Raw genomic sequence first — 18,739 nt, forward strand, 5'->3', positions numbered from 1 at the left:
GGAGGAAATAAATCTTACCCCTCAAGATGGGGGGGGGGTGTCACTTTTGAAGTGCTAACCTTGACCTTACTTCCTGGCAAAGGGCAGCTCGATTGGTGCACGGAAATACGTATGCGTACATGCACTCTCTTGCATTCATTCAAAATACACTGCTTAACGAGATCCCACTAGACATATTGTGGAATATGTTCAAAAATATACTCTCAAGTAGGCTAGTCTAGCTTTTTTTAATTAGTAGAATTTCTTAGAAAATAGCTCTATACTTCACACTTGGAATATGGTCTCCAATGGCCTTATCGTCAGAAGAAGTTGACATCTATAAAACAGTAATGGCGAAAAAACTTAAATTAATCCCCTTTAGAGGAACCATTCTGTCTTCTATAAAGCAAGAGGTAAAACAAGAGGTAAAACAAGAAGAGCCTCTTGTGGCGCAGAGTGGTAAGGCAGCCACCTGAAAGCTTTGCCCATGAGGTTGGGAGTTCAATCCCAGCAGCCGGCTCAAGGTTGACTCAACCTTCCATCCTTCCGAGGTCGGTAAAATGAGTACCCAGCTTGCTGGGGGGTAAACGGTAATGACTGGGGAAGGCACTGGCAAACCACCCCGTATTGAGTCTGCCATGAAAACGCTAGAGGGCGTCACCCCAAGGGTCAGACATGACTCGGTGCTTGCACAGGGAATACCTTTACCTTTACCTTTAAAACAAGATAGTTTAAGGAGTTTTCTCTCCTTTACTAAAGATTCCGCTGTGTCTAGATTCAGTTTTGCCATGCCTGACTGCTTCCAGATGGGTATGTGAAAATGTTCCCTGCCATGGCACCAGCAGCAAAGTAGGGATGACTGGGAGCAGTAACCATGTGCCCCGTTGCTATGCCACTTGCTCTGCTGCTTCCTCCCTCTGCACTCCTACACAGCCTGTCCACTAGCCTGTACTTTGGACTTATCTTGGGCCATGGATCCCATAAAGCTTGGTCTGTACCAAAGAAAAACAATTCTGTGGGTTGCCTGAATGGCTAAATCCATCGAAAATAAAGGTTAGCAACACTGTAAGTAGAATTGCATAAACAAATACAACTTTTCCCCTAGATTTGTGTGAAACCTATCCTTTGGTTGCTATCATATTGCACCCCATGGTGCTGGATAACCATAGAAATAGCACACAGAGTGCCTTGGATATTCTTGGATTTGTGACATACAGAGGTAAATTGGAATATGCATCCTTTGTGTTTAGAGTTTCCAGCTTCCAGGTGGGGCCTGGAAAGCTTTCCAGAATCACAAGGGATCTCCAGACTACATAGATTAGCTCCCTCACAGCTTTTTCCTGCAAACCTCCAGGAATTTCCCAAACCTGGGATGGCAACCCTGTTTCAAAGCCCCAGCCTTGATTCAGGGCTTGATCCTCTGCAGTTGCTGTTTAGAGTAAAATCATGGAACAATGTAGGCTGGCCCCCTGGAAGTCCAAGGCACGCAATTTGTGTCCTCCCGTGGAAAAACTAGGTCCTCCATAGGAAAGCAGCCAATGGCACTTCAGTGGCTGTTTTGCAATTGCAATTGAATTTGTTTCCACTCACACTGGCCATGCAGCCTTCCCTCCAGACTTGAGAGACCCAACTGGTTCATCCGTTACCAGCTAACACTTGTGGGGATACAGGATGCTATAAGTGAAATTCTCCAAGAAAATCTGTGCGGGGCAGATCACAATTGGAGCAATTTGCCTTCAAGGCCGAGGCCCATTTTCTAGCAAAGAGAAATGTCCGTGAAAACTGTACAGGAGCAACAGATTCTGATGGCCATTTATATTGAGAAGAATCCTGCCTGGAGCTCTACTGTGGAACCTGTGTAAGTGGATATCGTTGACCAGTATTAACTTGATGTTGATGACTGACATGTGTCAGAAAGCATGTTGGAGAAGCCTGTCATAGGAGGAGCTATGAAGTTCAAATCACATTTTGATGATGGGCATGGAGCTTTTGGGGACAGTTGCAACCATTGGCGTTACTCTTGTATTACACTGTGTCAAGGAAACAACAAATGGGCCCTCCTTTTTAGTCAAGGCAGCCTCCCACCTCTGGAAGTAATTACCAGGTCTCTGTAGTAAAAACATGAATGGAGAGATTATGGCTCTTTGGAATGGATTGCATTTATTTTCCCACACACTGCCTTGGGCACAAAGCTTATGAGCAGGGATTTTCCCAAACCCTTAAAAAAAAACAGTTTAAAGGCCAGAAGGGTCAAGCAGGGGTTGGCACAAAGGTCTTTTAACGTAAAAGCACTGTGACTTGTCTAAGCTATGACGAGAGGAGTACACCAATGAAAGCACAAGCTCCTCCAGATCTCAGCACTGGCTTGTATTATGATGGCTTCAGGAAGTTTTGGGTGAGACTTGTTATGAGACAAGGAGAGGCATGGGAAACACACAACGCACAAGGCTTATGCCATCTTGTCCTTTACGTGTGTGGATCTAAAAGCTACAATAGTCAAAATAAACATTTGTATTAACATCCACATGTGCCACAATGAGCATATGGGTTGTTTTAGACATGATGGAGCAGATCCATGTTTTAAGCAGGACCTGCTATAATCATGTATAATGCAAAGGGTGGGGTATATTTGCATATCTGATTTAAGGATCAAAATGGTGCTGGCGGGGGGAAGAATCCCACTCCCCCTTCCATGTATCCCCTGCAGCCCTTCTCATCAGAGAAGGGGCTGGGAGGAAAGGTTTGTAGCACTAACTTATGCAGAGACTAAACAGGTCGTGTCTCCTTTGTGGGTGGGTACTTTGTACTTCCTGAAGCTTCTTAAATTTGTGTCTCATGCTGCCCCCTTCAATTAATTTTTAGACAACTTTTTTCCATTTAACATAACAAAGAATAAACGAAGGGCTTAAGGAATAAAAAAGTGTAATGGGGCATAACATCTAGGAGGATAAGGAAGATACGTGGGGAGGGGACCAACAGGGACAGGGTGAGGGACAAATCGAGGCAGAATTAGAGCTGCTGACTTGGCCCTTGCACAACTGAATTTTGTTCTGCTGTTCTTGACTAACACAGCTACCCACCTGAAACAATGTTGAAAGAGTTGAACAGCTGGACTGGTGATGAGGTAAAGGTGAGGTTGTGATGCTGAGGACACCAGCCAAGCAGAGCGGTTTGTGCACAGCTGACTTCTGCAGTAAACTGGCAGAATATGTTTCCCCTGAGCTCACTCTTCTACATACAATACAGGGAGCACACAACAGCTGTTCAAACCACATGCATGTAGACATTCCTTTCCCACATGCCTTATGTGCTCAGTATGCAGACCCAAGAACACAGACATCAGGTACAACTTCAGGTGTTTTTGTGGTCCCGTGCAATTAGTGAAGCCTTTCCTACCTAGCAAAGGACCTGCAGTGAGGCCCTCTAAAGACATTGCTTACTCATTTCTGCCCTGATGTGCCTTGCTGTTGGTTCCCGGGCACACTTAATTTGCTAAAGCAAGCTGCTGAAAGTTAATTGGCCAGCTAAATGTAATAGTGGTACACACTTGGATTATGATAGATCAAGGTGGGTGGTTAGTCAATCTGTAGCAATAGAAAAGGAGTCCAATAGCAATTTAAAGATGAAGATTTGTGGCAGGGTATGAGCTTTTGTAAGTCGCTACTCGGATTATGATTAGTGTGGACCAGAATGTCTGTCTTCCATGACCAAAGAAATGTGTCTTAACAGCTCAGTGGGCCTTAAGTGTTAGGAAATGGCTCTAGTCTAGGGATGGCAGTTCCTAGGAGGGACCTGGGAATCCCATGGAATTACAGTTCATCTCAACACTACTGAGATCTGTTTCCCTGGAGAAAATGAATGCTTTGGAGGGTGAACTTTATGGTATTATACTTCACTGAGATCCATCTCCAAATCTCCAGGAGTTTCCCAGCCAGCACCTGTCAATTCTACCCCTCCATCCCTCCACAGTGGCCAGGGAGGACCTGGCAACCCTATAGCTAGCCAAGTATCCGTAAGGTACAAGTGGGGCTTCTCTAGTGGGCAGAGGTGAGATTGGATGAAAAGAAGGGGCAGCTAAAGTCAGAGAAATGATAAGCAGGCAGATGATGCCGGGAGCCGCTCATGGGTGCAGAATTTCTTTCTCTGGAATTTGATGTAGGATTGCAGATCTGTCAGCTCTTTGCCTTCACCAGTGTTCATGTTTGTAAGTAACATGAATATGGCAAAAATGATGTATATCTACAGTGACCTCCCCTCCAAAGGGAACTAATCCAGATAAGTACTAACCCTGAAACTTTCACTGCTTGGGGAAGTGGGTCACCTATAACAGTATGCCGAGTCGCTCACAGGGCATGTGCTAAGGCAATCACAGCCAGCACATACTGGACACTTCACAGATTCATGTAACCTTCATTGTCAATGTGCAAACTTGATAATGTGAATTTTCACCCATCAGGAGGCTGCAGTTATTTCTGCGTTCAGATTTTCCCTTTGATTTAATAGAATTGCAAGCTGTATATTGGGAAACTCCTGGAGATTTTCAGGTGGAGCCTTGGAAGGGTAGTGTTTGGGTGGGGAGAAAGCTCAGCAAGAATGTAATGCCATAAAGCCTACCCTTGAAAGCAGTCATCTTCTCCAGGGAGACTAATCTCTATAGTCTGGGGATCAGTTGTAATTCCATGAGATCTCCAGACACTACCTGGAGGTTGGCATGTCTACTATCTTTGCCAGTGGGGGTTCCCCCCTCCCCCTTGACCAAAGTTTCTGGTCTTATTTTAATTCCATTCTATTCACTCTTCTGACCGCCTGAACTGCTTCCCTGTGGCTTTGTAATCTACTTTGCATGAATCAGGGCTGCCTTTTCTCACACAGGAACTGGGAGACTCCCACCCTCTAAATCAATGGGCTGCGTCACACTGGCCAGCCTGGTGCCCTCGATCCAGAGCGTTCTAGCCAGAGGGTCAACATTCACAATCCTTGCTTGTATTTCCTTACAGAAATGGGGACATGAGAAAGAGCCAGGAAAAGAGATGGCAGATATGAGTCTCCTTCCAGGTCATCCAGAAGGCCTTGTTTATACTCAGAGTTTAAATCCAACCAGAGAAGAGGAATATCTTTCATGAAATTTCAGGCTACAAGGAATGTCTTACATTAAAGAGCCTGGGAGAGAAGGAGGTTTAATACTTAAGAGACAGCAGTAAAATTCCCAGCTTTGTTAAGACCCAGCAGGGAAAAGAATAACAGAAGGATTTTGCCAGTCTTTTTTGTCTGCTAAACTGAAACCAACGTGATCCAGATTATATGGTGGAAATGACTCAGCAGAAAGGGTTAATCTTTCTTTGCTGATTTCCATATTTCCTTGAACTGCTTTTAAAGGATCTCTGTAGTCACATAACATCATTTCCTACCTCTTTCCCCCCTGCAAATAGTGCATGATTATTATTTTTTAAACCCAGTTATTACATTAAGTCACTCCTATGCTGTAAAAGAAGCTCTCTTTTTTGTACTTTGGGAAAGCTGCAGGAAGATGCTGGATTAAATCAACAACATTGTTAGACTCCCTGCCTGAAAATGACCACTGCTCCATTTCTCTTCATGAAATTGAGAAAGAACATTCAATCTTGTTGGAGAGGGGAGACGGGGAGGCAGTGTTTGTATGTCCTGCTTGTGCTACTTTGGAACTATGATGTAATGTAATCATGTTCAGTTTTTTTAAAAATGCAGTGGGGATTGGAGGAGGATGGGCAGAAACATATCATTGGTCGGATCTCAAACGTCATCACTTTTGAAGCAGGGAAACAGTGGAGGAAGCCAATGCGACTTTTGAGTTCCACTTTAGGTTACTTGGGGCCTTTCTGCACAAGGACCAATGTTGCCAATTGGTTCCAGAAAGCGGAGACGCTATTTTTAAAAGTGCAATCTCGGCGTTACGCATACCTGCCTTTGTAGTGGAACCCAGTAGCGTTTCAATCATTTCCCACAGGTTTCCGATCTTGCAAAAATCGCTAGAAAGGAAGCAATTTTTTCTGTGCTTTGTCCTGCCCCTGGACGTCAATCAAACAAACAGCCAGTGGACAGTTGTTTTCAATCTCCCGAAAAGCCCCTTTCCCTTTAAGCAATGTTTTTTTTTTAAAAAAAAGAAAAACACACGTTACAACGAATATGCCTTGATTTCTCCTAACGTAGAGACCCATCTAGCTGGTGTGTGAGCTGGCAAGTCATTAACATGCTCCCCCGAGTGAAAAGAACCCCCCCCCCCGCACAGGCACGATTTTTGGCCGAAAATAAAGGGAACTTGCAACCGGGGCTGTGTTGTGCTTGGGGACTTCGGGGAGATTTAAAGCATTTCTGTGGAGGGACTGTAGCCGGAGAAGCCTCGCTGGGTGAATAAAGGCTCACTGGTTCATTGCTTTCTGCTCGCTCCGAGAAAAAAAAATGGCGATCACTTCGCCGGAAGTTCGGAGGAGAGAGCCAGGGGGAGGGACTTTGCTGGAACCGCAACAATGGGAATGCACAGGTCTTTTTTGCTAGTGTTGCAGATTGTTCACAAGAGTGTAGCGCTTTTCGGAGGGTGAATCCACTTTCCCCGATTTCCCTTTAAGCGCTACAACGAATTGCTTTTTGCAGGACTGTTTCAGGAGTGCGGCAGATTGTGTGCGACATCTTGTGGAACTGCAAATTAGTAGCATTTACAATTTGCAAGCCTTCTGCTACATGAAAGTCGTGCAGAATGGCCCTGAAAATTCCCTCTCAGGGAAAGAGGGGAACTCACTTTTTTCAGTATTCACAAAATGCATGGAAAATGGAACACAATCGGGGCTGCACCTGAATCAGGAGACTTTAGTGTGAAAATAAGGAAATTCTGTAGAGCTTTATGGATGCTGCTGCAAAGTTTTTAGTCACTGCAGAGAAGGAAGCAGGCTAAGAAGTCTTCAGAACTGAACCAGAACTGTTTCCTGTTGCCTTACTAATCCTCATCACCACCTCTGGGGCTCTTTCACTTCTTTTATCCCTTACTATTCCTAGAGTCCCAGTAAAAAGCTGAATAAAACACTAAGGGATAAAGGGATCTCTTGAATAGATGGAAAGAAGAAGTTGTTCTGGGATTTTATACTCCACTTTTCACTACCCAAAGTATTAAAGTGCCTTAATACTTTGTTGAACTTTCAGTGCCAGTGAAGACACTTGTATTAGTCCAGGCTTTGGACTCTATTTATTTCGTGTCTCTCTCCCTTTGCATTATTCTCCTTTACCTATATCAGAAGCTGCAATCATTCTCCAAATCAGTACTTGGACAGCTTCAGAATCTTGACGTGTCCTTTTTTTGTCCTGGTTCTTTTGCTGTCCTCAGCTCTTCCTGTGTGGTTTCTTCCATGTGTTTCTTTCCTGGAGTTCTACCTGGATATTTTAATTGTGTTTTATCAGAAATAATGCTTAGGTTTCCATGGGGGACCTCACAAAGTTTCATTGTGTTAGAATCCCAACACATCGGAACAGGACAGACTAAAGGAAACACTTCTTTCCCTGCTCCTCCTCTTTCCCCCCTGCTATATATGTGCAGAAGGGCAGATGTCACAGACATTTCTGTCACGTGGTGCAGACCTCCCCCTTTCCCCTCACACGCCCTACTAAGCCACACAGTAGAGCAGGGGTAGTCCAACTGCGGCCCTCCAGATGTCCATCGACTACAATTCTTATGAGCCACTGCCAGCATTTGCTGGCAGGGGCTCATGGGAACTGTAGTCCATGGACATCTGGAGGGCCGCAGTTGGACTACCCCTGCAGTAGAGTAATGCTACACCTGAGGGCCAAACCAGGGAACAGAGTACAACACTTTTGTGCCTCTCTCCAGCCCATTATCAAGTACCAAAATATCTGCCCCCTGCCCCCAAGATCCCGCCCTTGAAAAGCTGCACAGGGAAGGAGGGGGACAAGAGCTGTCTACTTGGAGCCTGGTCAGGATCAGGCTTTTAGGCATTTTAGAAAGACTAGGAAGTGGTGGGTACGATCTTGTGGTGGTCATGAGGATGCCATCCTTACTACTTTGGCCCTTAGTGAAGGAAGGGGGAAAGGTCTTTTAGAAGGCTAAAAAGATGGGTGCAGACCCCCCCCTTTAAATCAGAGAAAACAAGTTTTCTTTTTCGCCAGATTCAAGGGAGAAACTTCAAGAACACCACATATCATCATGGTATCCTGGAGGCATATGTATATCTTACTGACCACATAACAGAATCAACCCTGTAGCTATACACTGCTCCCCAAGGTTATGGGTGGGGTGGTTTTATTTTGGGGGGGTGGGTGGGAAGTGAAATGAGGTCAGCTGCTGCTCCACATCCTGCATGAACTAAGACCTCCTGTGCATTTTGATATCACATCAGAAGAGCTTGATCTCATAAGCAAATAAGTGTCTAAACATGTTTTAGAACAATAATTTACCTGTAAAATGGGTGAAAAGTTCACACAGGTCTGTCTAGTTGCATAATGCCAGTGAATAAACAGTTCATTTAAGGTAGAAACATTTTGAGGCATTTTGCCCACATCTCTACTATCTGTGTTTTCTCTGTGCCTTACCGGCACATCTGCCAGATTTCCCCCCTTACCTCTGGCAGGCTGTTTGCTGGGTTTTTTAATTAGATATTGCAATGGCATTTAAGATGCTATAGTGATATACCTACTACTCCTATACAAAAAAAACACTATAATAAGCCTTCCGATGGCAAGGAAGACAGAATAGTGGGCACCAGGAAAAATGGGGAAGAAATGGTGCCGGTCGTGGCTGGGAGATGCAGAAACCCATACCTTCCTATCCATGCCAGAACCAAACCTGCTTTGAGTACTATCTTTCAGGCAAACTGCAGAGAAATGGGTTAATACCAGAAAGGCGAATGACTGCATGGCGACATCATGTGGACCTCCCCCTCCAGCCATGACAGGTTGAGAGAGGAACAAAGAACAAGGGCTCCATGTAGGAGTTTGTTCTTTCAGTTTAGATTGTGCCATGCTGACAACAAGGAGATGCAGCTACATGGGTCCCTAGGGGGAATTTTTCAATTATGTCTTCCAAGGACCCAACTACTCTTTGTAGAAATTAGCAGCTGGGGCTTAAGGGGAAATTGAAAGGCTCCATGGTGAGGTTGGCATTGTGCTTGTAACTATGCACTTTCAGTGGCTAATTAATGAGCAAGAGATGATACTGTCAGGGGCACATAGACCAGAATGGGAAGGGGAGACCTTAGAAGGCAAGGAGCCTCGTATACATAGTCCTCAAAGCATGGAGAATAGAATACCATTGTGGGAGGAAAGGGTTAAGCCTTGTTTATGCTCCATTGTTCTAGGAACGAACTAAAAATTGAACAGGGCAGTATATTTATTTCAGGGAAGCTCAGAACATAACAACAAAAGCTAACATTTATTCGGACAATACTCTTTTAGAGTGCAATGCAACCCTTTAGGTCAGAAACTATTATCAGGATCTGAGACCATTGCCAAGTAGTTCTGGCTATTCTTGGTCTCAGCATCGAGTTTGTATGGAGAAACTGAAAGATGAAATACAATCAAACCTTCCCGTCATGCTCAGAATCGACTATGAATTCTCCTCTCCTAACTACCATCAATGAAGTTGAGAGGAAGGGATGTCAGCTGCCAGGACAAGAAGTAGCCTTCTGTTGTGTCTGGAACTAGACTAAGCAGAGATCCCCAGTCCTCAGCTGTATTTAGTACCATCTTATAATTGCCAAAAGCTAGTTTTTTTTTCACGGAAAAATTGGATCAAATATACTTTTAAAAGGGCATCCCTCATTTTAAGTGACTCTGTGTTGTAGGCAGCTTCCTGCTTTATGTTGTAAGAGCTATGGAAAACAGCTAGGATGCCTTATTAATTTTTTTTAATGTCTGGACACCCGTCTGCTAGTCATTTGTTAACATCATGGAGTCAGTTGCAAAATATGCACTGATGTGCTTTTAATTGTGTAGATGATGCTGTTAGTGGGTTGTTTTATATTTTATTGTATAGTTTTAATGTTTGTATATTATGTGGTTATGAATTTCCTGCATTCTGCAGGTGGTTGGACTAGATGACCCTGGAGATCCCTTCCAACTTTATGATTCTATGAATCCTGTGAGCCTCCATGGGGCAGCTATGCCAGAAGTGCATTGACAAAATAACCTCCCATTGTTGTCAGTATAGTGTCAGAAAACTAAGAAAGCTCCTCAAAGCTTCTGCCAGAGGACTTCTCCCCCATACAACTTGCCATCCTATGCAAAGCATGGTGGAATTGCAGCTGACTACACAAGTGCATGTGCACACACACACGTTGCTAATGATCTGCCTTGTTCCTGTGTTCCTTTCTGGGTTTTTTTTCATTCATTAAACTAATTCTAAAATGCATGCACAAAACTGAACCATGAAAATTGAAATGGAAGACACATGCTGGATATTACTTCACAGCTGTAATAGAGCAACTGAGTACATTAAAAAAACACACACAACTTTGGACCTCCTTCCCCAGGTCACGAGTGATGCTCCACCCTGATTTAGAAGTGTGCATTTTAGCTGCAGCACAAATACATTGGAGGAAAAAGAATGGTGTATAATGTAGGCACAGAATCCAAAGTCAAGATTAAAAGCTTACTGCTCTGAAAATCTGCAGTAAGATGTGCATGCTTACCGGGCCTTAGTCTTACTGGGCTAATTCATTTGTCAAATGAGTCTTTGCCATGCAAATGAATCATCTTCAATAAATCTTTATTACAGTTGCCCTTTTTTACAGTTACTCAAAGCTGGTTGCCTACTTCTGCAGTTACAAAAGAGATTGCAAAATTTCCATTTCAGAAGGAACTGCAGAGTGTGTGTTTCTAGGGTTACAGCTATTCTGCCACTACAGCTCCTGATGCTTGGCATTCTTGGGTTGTTGGAAATGCTTCCCTTGAGGATTTTTTCCCTATCGGACTAAAGACACAGGAAAGCTTGCCAGAAGAAAAACTGGAAACTTGTTACCTCCAATATCTTAACCAGAAATAGCATTAAAGTGGTCCTAGTCCCTAGTAGCAGAATCTGGAGCAGTGACAAAGAAAGCAGCCTTCATCTCTGTGAGAAAGTAAGTACAACTTCCCAGGCAATCAATTACGGAAACTGATGATTAGTAAGGTAAGACTTTACTGGTAGTTATGGCATGGCAGGAGTTCAAGCTTATATTCCATGGCCTATTCATCACCAGCATTGCTTTTCTACTATTCCTCTTTGCTGAAGGAAAAATAAGTAAAATAAGTAAAATGCTTATCACTGCACTCACAAGGGGAAATCTGTAGGATGTGGAGAGAGTATATCTGTTACAGAGCATTTAGAGGACTACAGATTTGATCCTTAATATTTCCAATTGAAGGATCTCAGCTAGCAGGTGTCAAGAAACACTTTCTTCTGTCTGAGATCCTGGAGAGTCACTGTCATTCCCGAGGGCTGAATTACACATTCCATAGTTCTTGTGGCATGTTCAAGTCCAGATTTTCACTGTGATTTCCTTACCGGGAACTCAGTTTTCTGGCATTTGGATTCTTCCCCCCAGAACACACACATACACACACACACAAATGTTGTGAGGAAATATCCAAACAAACCTGCTTCCCATCACAAACTCAACAATCAGAATTAAATGTCATTCTGTTATCTGGGCAAGTTCTCTGGAGAGGAGGCATGAACATTTCCTAAGTAAATAACTAATTACTACTAAGACTGTTCTGTGCATCTGTAATTTCAGCCTTGTTGGATTGTTGTTTTTTTTAAAGCAAAAAGACACAATACAGAAATTAGTGAAATCATAATTCTAGTTTTAATATGATTATATAATTATAATAGTTGACCATTTGAAAATAACAATGACTGACAATCTGCAAATTTATATTTTAAAACAGAAATTTATTTAATCTCTTCATTGAAATTCTGGCACTAGGTATCTTATGAGTTTCTAAGAATCAAGGGCCCTAGGCTGGTGGCATTTCTTCTACTTCAGCCATTCTTTTGGAACTCTAATGAATGAACTCATCAAAATACAGAGCCAATGGATACTTTCTTTTGCCCTTTGTCCCACCTGCTCCCTGCCATACTTTGGTAGAGTTTTTCTGTGTCTTCATATTTGCATTTTGGTTTTCACTGCTTGCCTCTTGCCGTATCTTAAGCCAAATGAATTCCAGTTATAAGTGGAGAGGTCCTTCTCCCGTTCCACCAGCAGGGCCTCTTGAGGGATGGAGATCACGCTGCTTTTCATTGGATGCATCCCTGGCCATGACTGCATTTGCTGATCCTGCCGCTTGCACAGAAGGGATGGGGTGGATTTCAGACCTGCTGTCCCAGAGTGAGGCTGCCTTTCAGGACCTGGAATGGCATTAGCCCACTGGATTGGGCTGACAATGTTTTTGGCCAGTTTGTCTAAGGAAACAGAGAGATACCTTTTAGAGGCTCACTGCTTGGAGGAAGAGGTGTATTACTCAAATAAATGTAAAATTACAGTAAAATTACAAGCAGCATAAAAATAAATTTCAAAGGTACCTCTGACACAACCACATGCTGTCTCCTGAGAACTAGTAATGTGAAGTGATCTATGGATTTCACAGCAGTGGTTTTCACCATGAACAGGGTTCACCCACCCAATGCTTGCTGTGGTGCCATGCAAGTTCAGGGTTCAAAGTTTGTGATGTCCCCCCCCCCCGACCCATGACTCCCTCCCAAATCCAATGAACTTCCATTTTCCTGGTTCATGCCTACCTCTAGTGGTTACCAGTGGAATGGTGATATCCCGCCGGCATGGTTTCAAGTAACCCACAAGCCAGGATGCCGGGAAGCAAAATACTGAAACAATCTTGATTCCAGAACTCAGAATCATCTAGGTATGTTCCTTGGGTGGAAACTCCCAAGTAGGACCCATTCACATGGCTGCTGGGCTAGTGGTAGCCCCCTTTTTATTCAGCATTTGGAAGCTCCTTGCTAGTATGTATACCTTGAGAAAGTGCACATGAACAGTGCAATCCTAAGAATACTTTCCTTGGAGTAAGCCTCACTGAATAAATAGGCCCTTTAATAGACCCGTGTATGGTGGCACCCATGTGTTACAAAATTACCTGCCATCCCAGTTTCACACATATACCCCACCAACATTTGCGCAAGCTATTGAGTGTATATGTATGTGTAAAATGGGAACTTATTCCTTGAACCTGCAAAGGTTAATGCTAGAACTATAAGAGTTGATTCTACATGGTACCTTTGTGCCAGGCATCTTTAAGAACAGATAAGCTGCCTGCAGGTTCTCCAAAATGCGCTCTGAAGAGAAACAGGAGCAGCAGCATAGAACCAAGCATGCTCATTCTGAACTGGATCAAATCTGAAATAGCAGATGAAAAAGAGGGTGGAAATATCAAGGAAATGCCCACCAAAGGTGGGTGGGAATGCTTGGTCTTCTAGCAGTCCTCTTAAGCATGACACTGAAAATTCCACTGGCATTTCACTCATGCTGTTGGAACCACATATGAATACTGCTAATAAAGAATAAATTTTGTAGGAGAAAATGGATACACAGTTCTAACCAGATGAGAGATGAGAACTGGGCCCCAAATTTTGATCTCCTAATATTATACTCTACAGATCCATGTACACAGAACACTCATTCCCTATCCCCAGTATCTAAATGTGACCTGCTCTGGTCTGGTACATGTAACTACACAGGCACATATTCATGGCTATCTCCTCCTTCATGCTCCTGTCCTTCAAGTTCTTCTAGTGGTGTTTCCGGATGTCCTAGTGTACAGTTCTTGCCCAGAAATTGCAAAATTAAATATGAATAGTGCAGTAATGGTGCAGTCGTCAACAACCTGTTGATGCGTTTAGGATTGCACTATGTTTGCCTTGACTACACAAGCCTTTTGTGCTTCATTCCCATAGCACAAGTCTTTTGCTTTAAAATGTCCAGGGCAATCTGTTCATCTCTGTCCAAGCCATCGGCATTTCATTTGATGGAAGGGTTTCCAGAGCTTCTCTGAAACTAAGGTGGAAGCAAGGGCTAAATACTTCCTTCTATAAACAAAAGGCACGGCAACAAAACACTTCCTTCCATAATACTTCTCCCCTGATCTAAATTTCCCCCTCCCCAAAACTGCTTTCAACCTTTGATGTAGGAGATCCTCACCCAGTTGTCTTACATCCACACATCATGTCTAGTTTGGTTTGGTGCCCGACTGTACACTTGAGGATAATGTCTCTGACCTACCACAAAGCAAATGCAGATGTATAAAGAACATCTGGCAAGCATCTAATGGCTTAATTAAATATGGCAAGAAGAGGAAAGTGCATTGCAGCCTCAGAGGACCTTTGGTTCAGCCAGGGTGTGGATGGAGGTGAGATTAATTCAGATGGCTGATTAAATTATCAGAAGGGTCCCCTCGACCACCAACTTCCATCAGCCTCAAGGAGCTTCAGCTTTCAGAATTCTTTCTCCATTAACTAGCTGATTATTTTAATAGTAACAGGATTGATTGCTGATGGCCTTGTCCTATGGCCCCTCCTTCCTTATTCAGGTCATCAAATGATCCTTTGCAGAACAAGTTCCAGGAAAACAGCTGAAATCACTGAAAAAGAAGATATATAAGACAATTGTCTTCCCCAATGCAATCAACCTAGGCAGGATCAATTAATTTCTGACTGTAAAAGAGATGCTTGAAATCTAACACTTGTAACAGTAGCAGGTTTTTCCCGTGCCAGACTATTCATAGACTAAATATATTGCTTTCATTACTCTTCAAATTTCAGTTTTCTGTGCAATTAGAAGAAACGCTGTCTTAAGTGAAGACTAAGTTGCATGCTTGTTATGTACAAAGAAATATAACAATAGGAGTTTGGCTCAGAGGAAGAATTCAGGGGTGCTGAGACAAATAATTCAGTAAATAAGAAATAGAGATCAATAATTTGCTCTGCCATATTAGAAGTAAACAGTTTGGCGTAGTGGTTAGGAGTGTGGACTTCTAATCTGGCAAGCTGGGTTCGATTCTGCACTCCCCCACATACAACCAGCTGGGTGACCTTGGGCTCGCCACAGCACTGGGAAAACTGTTCTGGGCTCTCTCAGCCTCACCTACATCATAGGGTGTCTGTTGTGGGGAGAGGAAAGGGAAGGCGATTATAAGCCGCTTTAAACTTCCTTTGGCTATAGAAAAGCAGAATATAAGAACCAATTCTTCTTCTTCTTCTGTGTACATGCACACTTCTTCAGATACAGTGAAACAGAATTTGCTCAACCACTACTTATTGGGGTTAGTTGCCAGGAAGGGCTTGACTCTAACAGGGTGATTATAGCTGAGACTGGACTAAGGTCTGTGAGGTCTGTGAATGGCAGCAAATCCCCCCTCAGGCTGTGTCAGTGCTGACTTCCTTCAGGCAGGGGGTTGAGGCATTTTCCCCACCCTTCCGGCCCTGTTTACATCCAGGCATTCTTTGTTCTCCGGCCTCTCCAGCGGCAGGGCTTGTGGCTGGGCTGTGGGCCAGGAGCTGATTTGACACATGAAAGTGGGATTTATGGGATGCTGCTTTGATTCTAGTGGGGCTGCAAAGGAGAGGCGTGGAGTTTGGGCCCGGGGCAGGAGGGAGGCTGTCAATGGCCGGCTGCTGCTTCTCCTGCCAGATTTTTCTCAGATTCGTCTCACCCGACTGGCTAGAACAATGGTCTGTCCTGATGAGGGCCCCTTCCACTCTCCGCCCACTTAGCCCTTAATCAATTATATATACCACTCCCCAAGCGGTTACAGATTGCCAGGATTTGGTGGTTATATAAGGCTGCCAACTCTGGATCAGGAAATTCCTGGAGATTTTTTTTGGGGTGGGGGAGGACCTCAGCCAGATTGTAAATTATTTTACTTATTTAAAAAATTCCTTTGCTTCCTTTCCTGTCAAATAGGGCCCTCAAGAAGGCAAACATTACAATAGCCTTTAAAATAAAGATGTATATAAATATAAACATATCAACACCACAACCATAATGCCATAGGATCCAGCCTCCAAAGCAGTCATTTTCTCCAGGGTAACTGATTTCTGTAGTCTGTTTTATTACATAAATCATGCAATTATCCTAGAAACCATATTTGATAATGCTTGTAAAATGACAAGGAACACATCAACACCAAATGAGTTCTCTGCTTTTAACTTTTTTGGAAGTTTACCTCAGGTGATAGTTTCCCCAACTACGGTTTCTAGAGTGTGTGTGTGTGTGTGGGGGGGATCCATCCCTTCTCTTTCTGTATCAGTATCCTGCCTTGTAAAGGCCTTCTTTAGCATGACATTTGTGTGCTTCAGCAGACCTATGAAGCATAGTAAATAATACTTGGCATTTATCATTAGTTCTAACAACTAGCCTATATGGTAGGTAAGTATTATCCACCCCTATTGAACAGGTATATGTGAGGATGAGAGATAATGAACTGTTGGATATCTTTTGTGAGTTCATGATGGGGGAAGATTTGTTCCAGGGAGTTCCCCAGCTGATACCATATCCTGTGGCCATTCATTAGGCGATTATTTGACAGTTCCCAGAGCATTAAGTAAGGGTTCAGTAGAGTTGAGTAATTACGCTAGTACCAAGTAAGGAAATGGGGCTATAACAATTACAATGCTAAGATGAGATATGTTCATATTTCTCACACAGAATTATTATTTGCTTATACACTTATTTATATCCTTATCAGCAAGCAAACCTTCCTAGCAGGGACACAGTACTGCAAATCACAAACTGTTACTATTAGCAAACAGGAAGGAAGGAAGGAAGGAAGGAAGGAAGGAAGGAAGGAAGATTGATTGATTGATTGATTGATTGATTGATTGGTTGGTTGATTGACTGATTTGCTCAAGCCCATAGGTTAAGGCAGCTGTCAAAGAGCATGGATTGACACAAAAACAATAATGAAATACCAGGGGTCAGCAGCCTTTTATAATTAATTAAAGAGCCAAACGATGTCAAAGTTTCTAAACCGCCCTGAGCCTTCGGGGAGGGCGGTATATAAATCTAAATAAATAAAATAAAATAAAATAAAAATAAAATAAAATAAAAGTTCAGCACAAGAAATCCAGAAAAGTCAGTATAAGGAAGTCCATTTGTATGACTGACGATATACATCTTAACATTACTGATAACAGACCTGTCACTTCAGGAACCAGAACACCTAACAACAACATACAATGGCTAATCAGAGAAGCACCCTGTTCAGTTGTTTCGGTGCACAGGCAGAAATCTAGCTTCCTGACAAAAGTTCACTTCTATCATTTCCCTCCCCTAACACACCCATTTCCCAAAGATCTCAGGGGGATGTTCATGAGTTTCTCTACCTTGAATTCATCATCTTTGCAATGCTGTGGGACGGGACAGGCTGAAAGAGGGTAAATGGTCCAAGATCACCCAGGAAGTTTCATAGGTGGAAGGAGGCTTGAGCCCAGGTGTGGTGAGTCCTACCCTGAGACACTAACCACTATACCAGTCTCTGGCCATGCAACACATAGACAGGGTCAGAGATTGCCACAGCCTCCACTAACGGATCATTCCCTTGTGACCAGTGGTGAAGTCAGGACATGAGGCATGTCCAGACTATTCACCTCTTCCCCTTGCCCAAAGTATTGACAATCTATCTTCAGCCTTCACCTGATATTTATGACTGTGTACTCTTAGAATCATAGAATCATAAGAGTTGTAAGGGACCTCCAGGGCCATCTAGTCCAACGCCCTGCACTCTGTAGAATCTCACAACTACCTGCCCACTCACAGTAACCCAATTTCATGACCAAATGATTCCCCCCCACACACACCAAAAATCTCCAGAATCCAGCCTGGCCTGGAGGAAATTCACCTATGATCCCACAGCAGCAATGAGCAGTTCCCTGGGTATGCAAGGGAGAGCCACAAGAGACAAACACTGGCACATCCCTTCCTGTCTGAAGGTCACTCTTAAAAAAACTTTCTATACAGTTAAAATGCCTGTAAATAGAAATGAACCCCTTTTATTTAAAAAATAGCATATGTCTTGCAGAACTGAAAAGACATGGAGTTGTGCAATCCAACACTACCCATATTTACCTGGTCATAAGCCCCGGTGAACTCAATTTGGTGTGCACCCAAGTATATGTGTGGAGGCTTGCAGCATAATCTTAATAGTCCTTGTCCTCTGCTTACCTTGAGTTTTTGGGGATCGTTGCCAGTACTTCTGCTGCTTTTGTTTGATCACTGGAAAAGCAAGAGAACCACTCGGCTTCAGAGTTCAGGTCTCTTTCAAGTATACTATAACCCCCTCTGTTTATTGTATGACCAGCTGGTGACATCAGCAACACTGGACCCTCCTCCGCCATTCATCTTGGCAATCTCCTCTCCTCAAGTGTTTCCACTTTACAAAGAAGGCAGCACATCTGTTCTCCCTGGCTGCTGTAGAAGGCACATTTTGCCTTTGCGACAGAACTTGTGCCTCTAATCTTGCCCCTCGCCCCTACAGCTGAACCCAACCTATTAGTGAAAACTACTATCATTCAAACTGATGTGTTTTTTTTTTTGCCCAGCTAGACTGAAGCTGGTGTGGCCCTTGATTTTAATTAGCCTAAACTTAACTTACATATGCTGTGTTCCCATCATCAGATCTCATAATAATTTTGTATTTGAGTTAAAGCCATAGCATTCTATGGGACTGAAGAGACGTTTGACCTTAAAAACAGATTAATGGAATCCTTTGCCCAACCATGACTAGATAAGCC

At 43.3% G+C, this 18,739-nt stretch overlaps 1 protein-coding gene across 2 annotated transcripts; it reads right to left on the reverse strand.

Annotated features, from left to right (window-relative positions):
• Nucleotides 1-11,840: 11,840 nt before the first annotated feature.
• Nucleotides 11,841-18,246, reverse strand: KISS1 (KiSS-1 metastasis suppressor). Of its 2 annotated transcripts, none has more exons than XM_077336336.1 (3): nucleotides 18,171-18,246; nucleotides 13,230-13,349; nucleotides 11,841-12,400 (listed from the first exon to the last, which is right to left on the reverse strand). In XM_077336336.1, exons 2-3 carry the CDS (start codon nucleotides 13,330-13,332, stop codon nucleotides 12,102-12,104), a joined length of 402 nt encoding a protein of 133 aa, XP_077192451.1. In that variant the 5' UTR covers nucleotides 13,333-13,349; nucleotides 18,171-18,246; the 3' UTR covers nucleotides 11,841-12,101. The 2 variants fall into 2 exon arrangements, with proteins under 2 accessions (XP_077192451.1, XP_077192452.1); XM_077336337.1 differs by having other exon boundaries at nucleotides 18,075-18,174.
• Nucleotides 18,247-18,739: the final 493 nt, after the last annotated feature.

This window comes from Paroedura picta, chromosome 4 (assembly GCF_049243985.1).
Source record: "Paroedura picta isolate Pp20150507F chromosome 4, Ppicta_v3.0, whole genome shotgun sequence".
Classification (NCBI taxonomy): Eukaryota; Metazoa; Chordata; class Lepidosauria; order Squamata; family Gekkonidae; genus Paroedura; species Paroedura picta.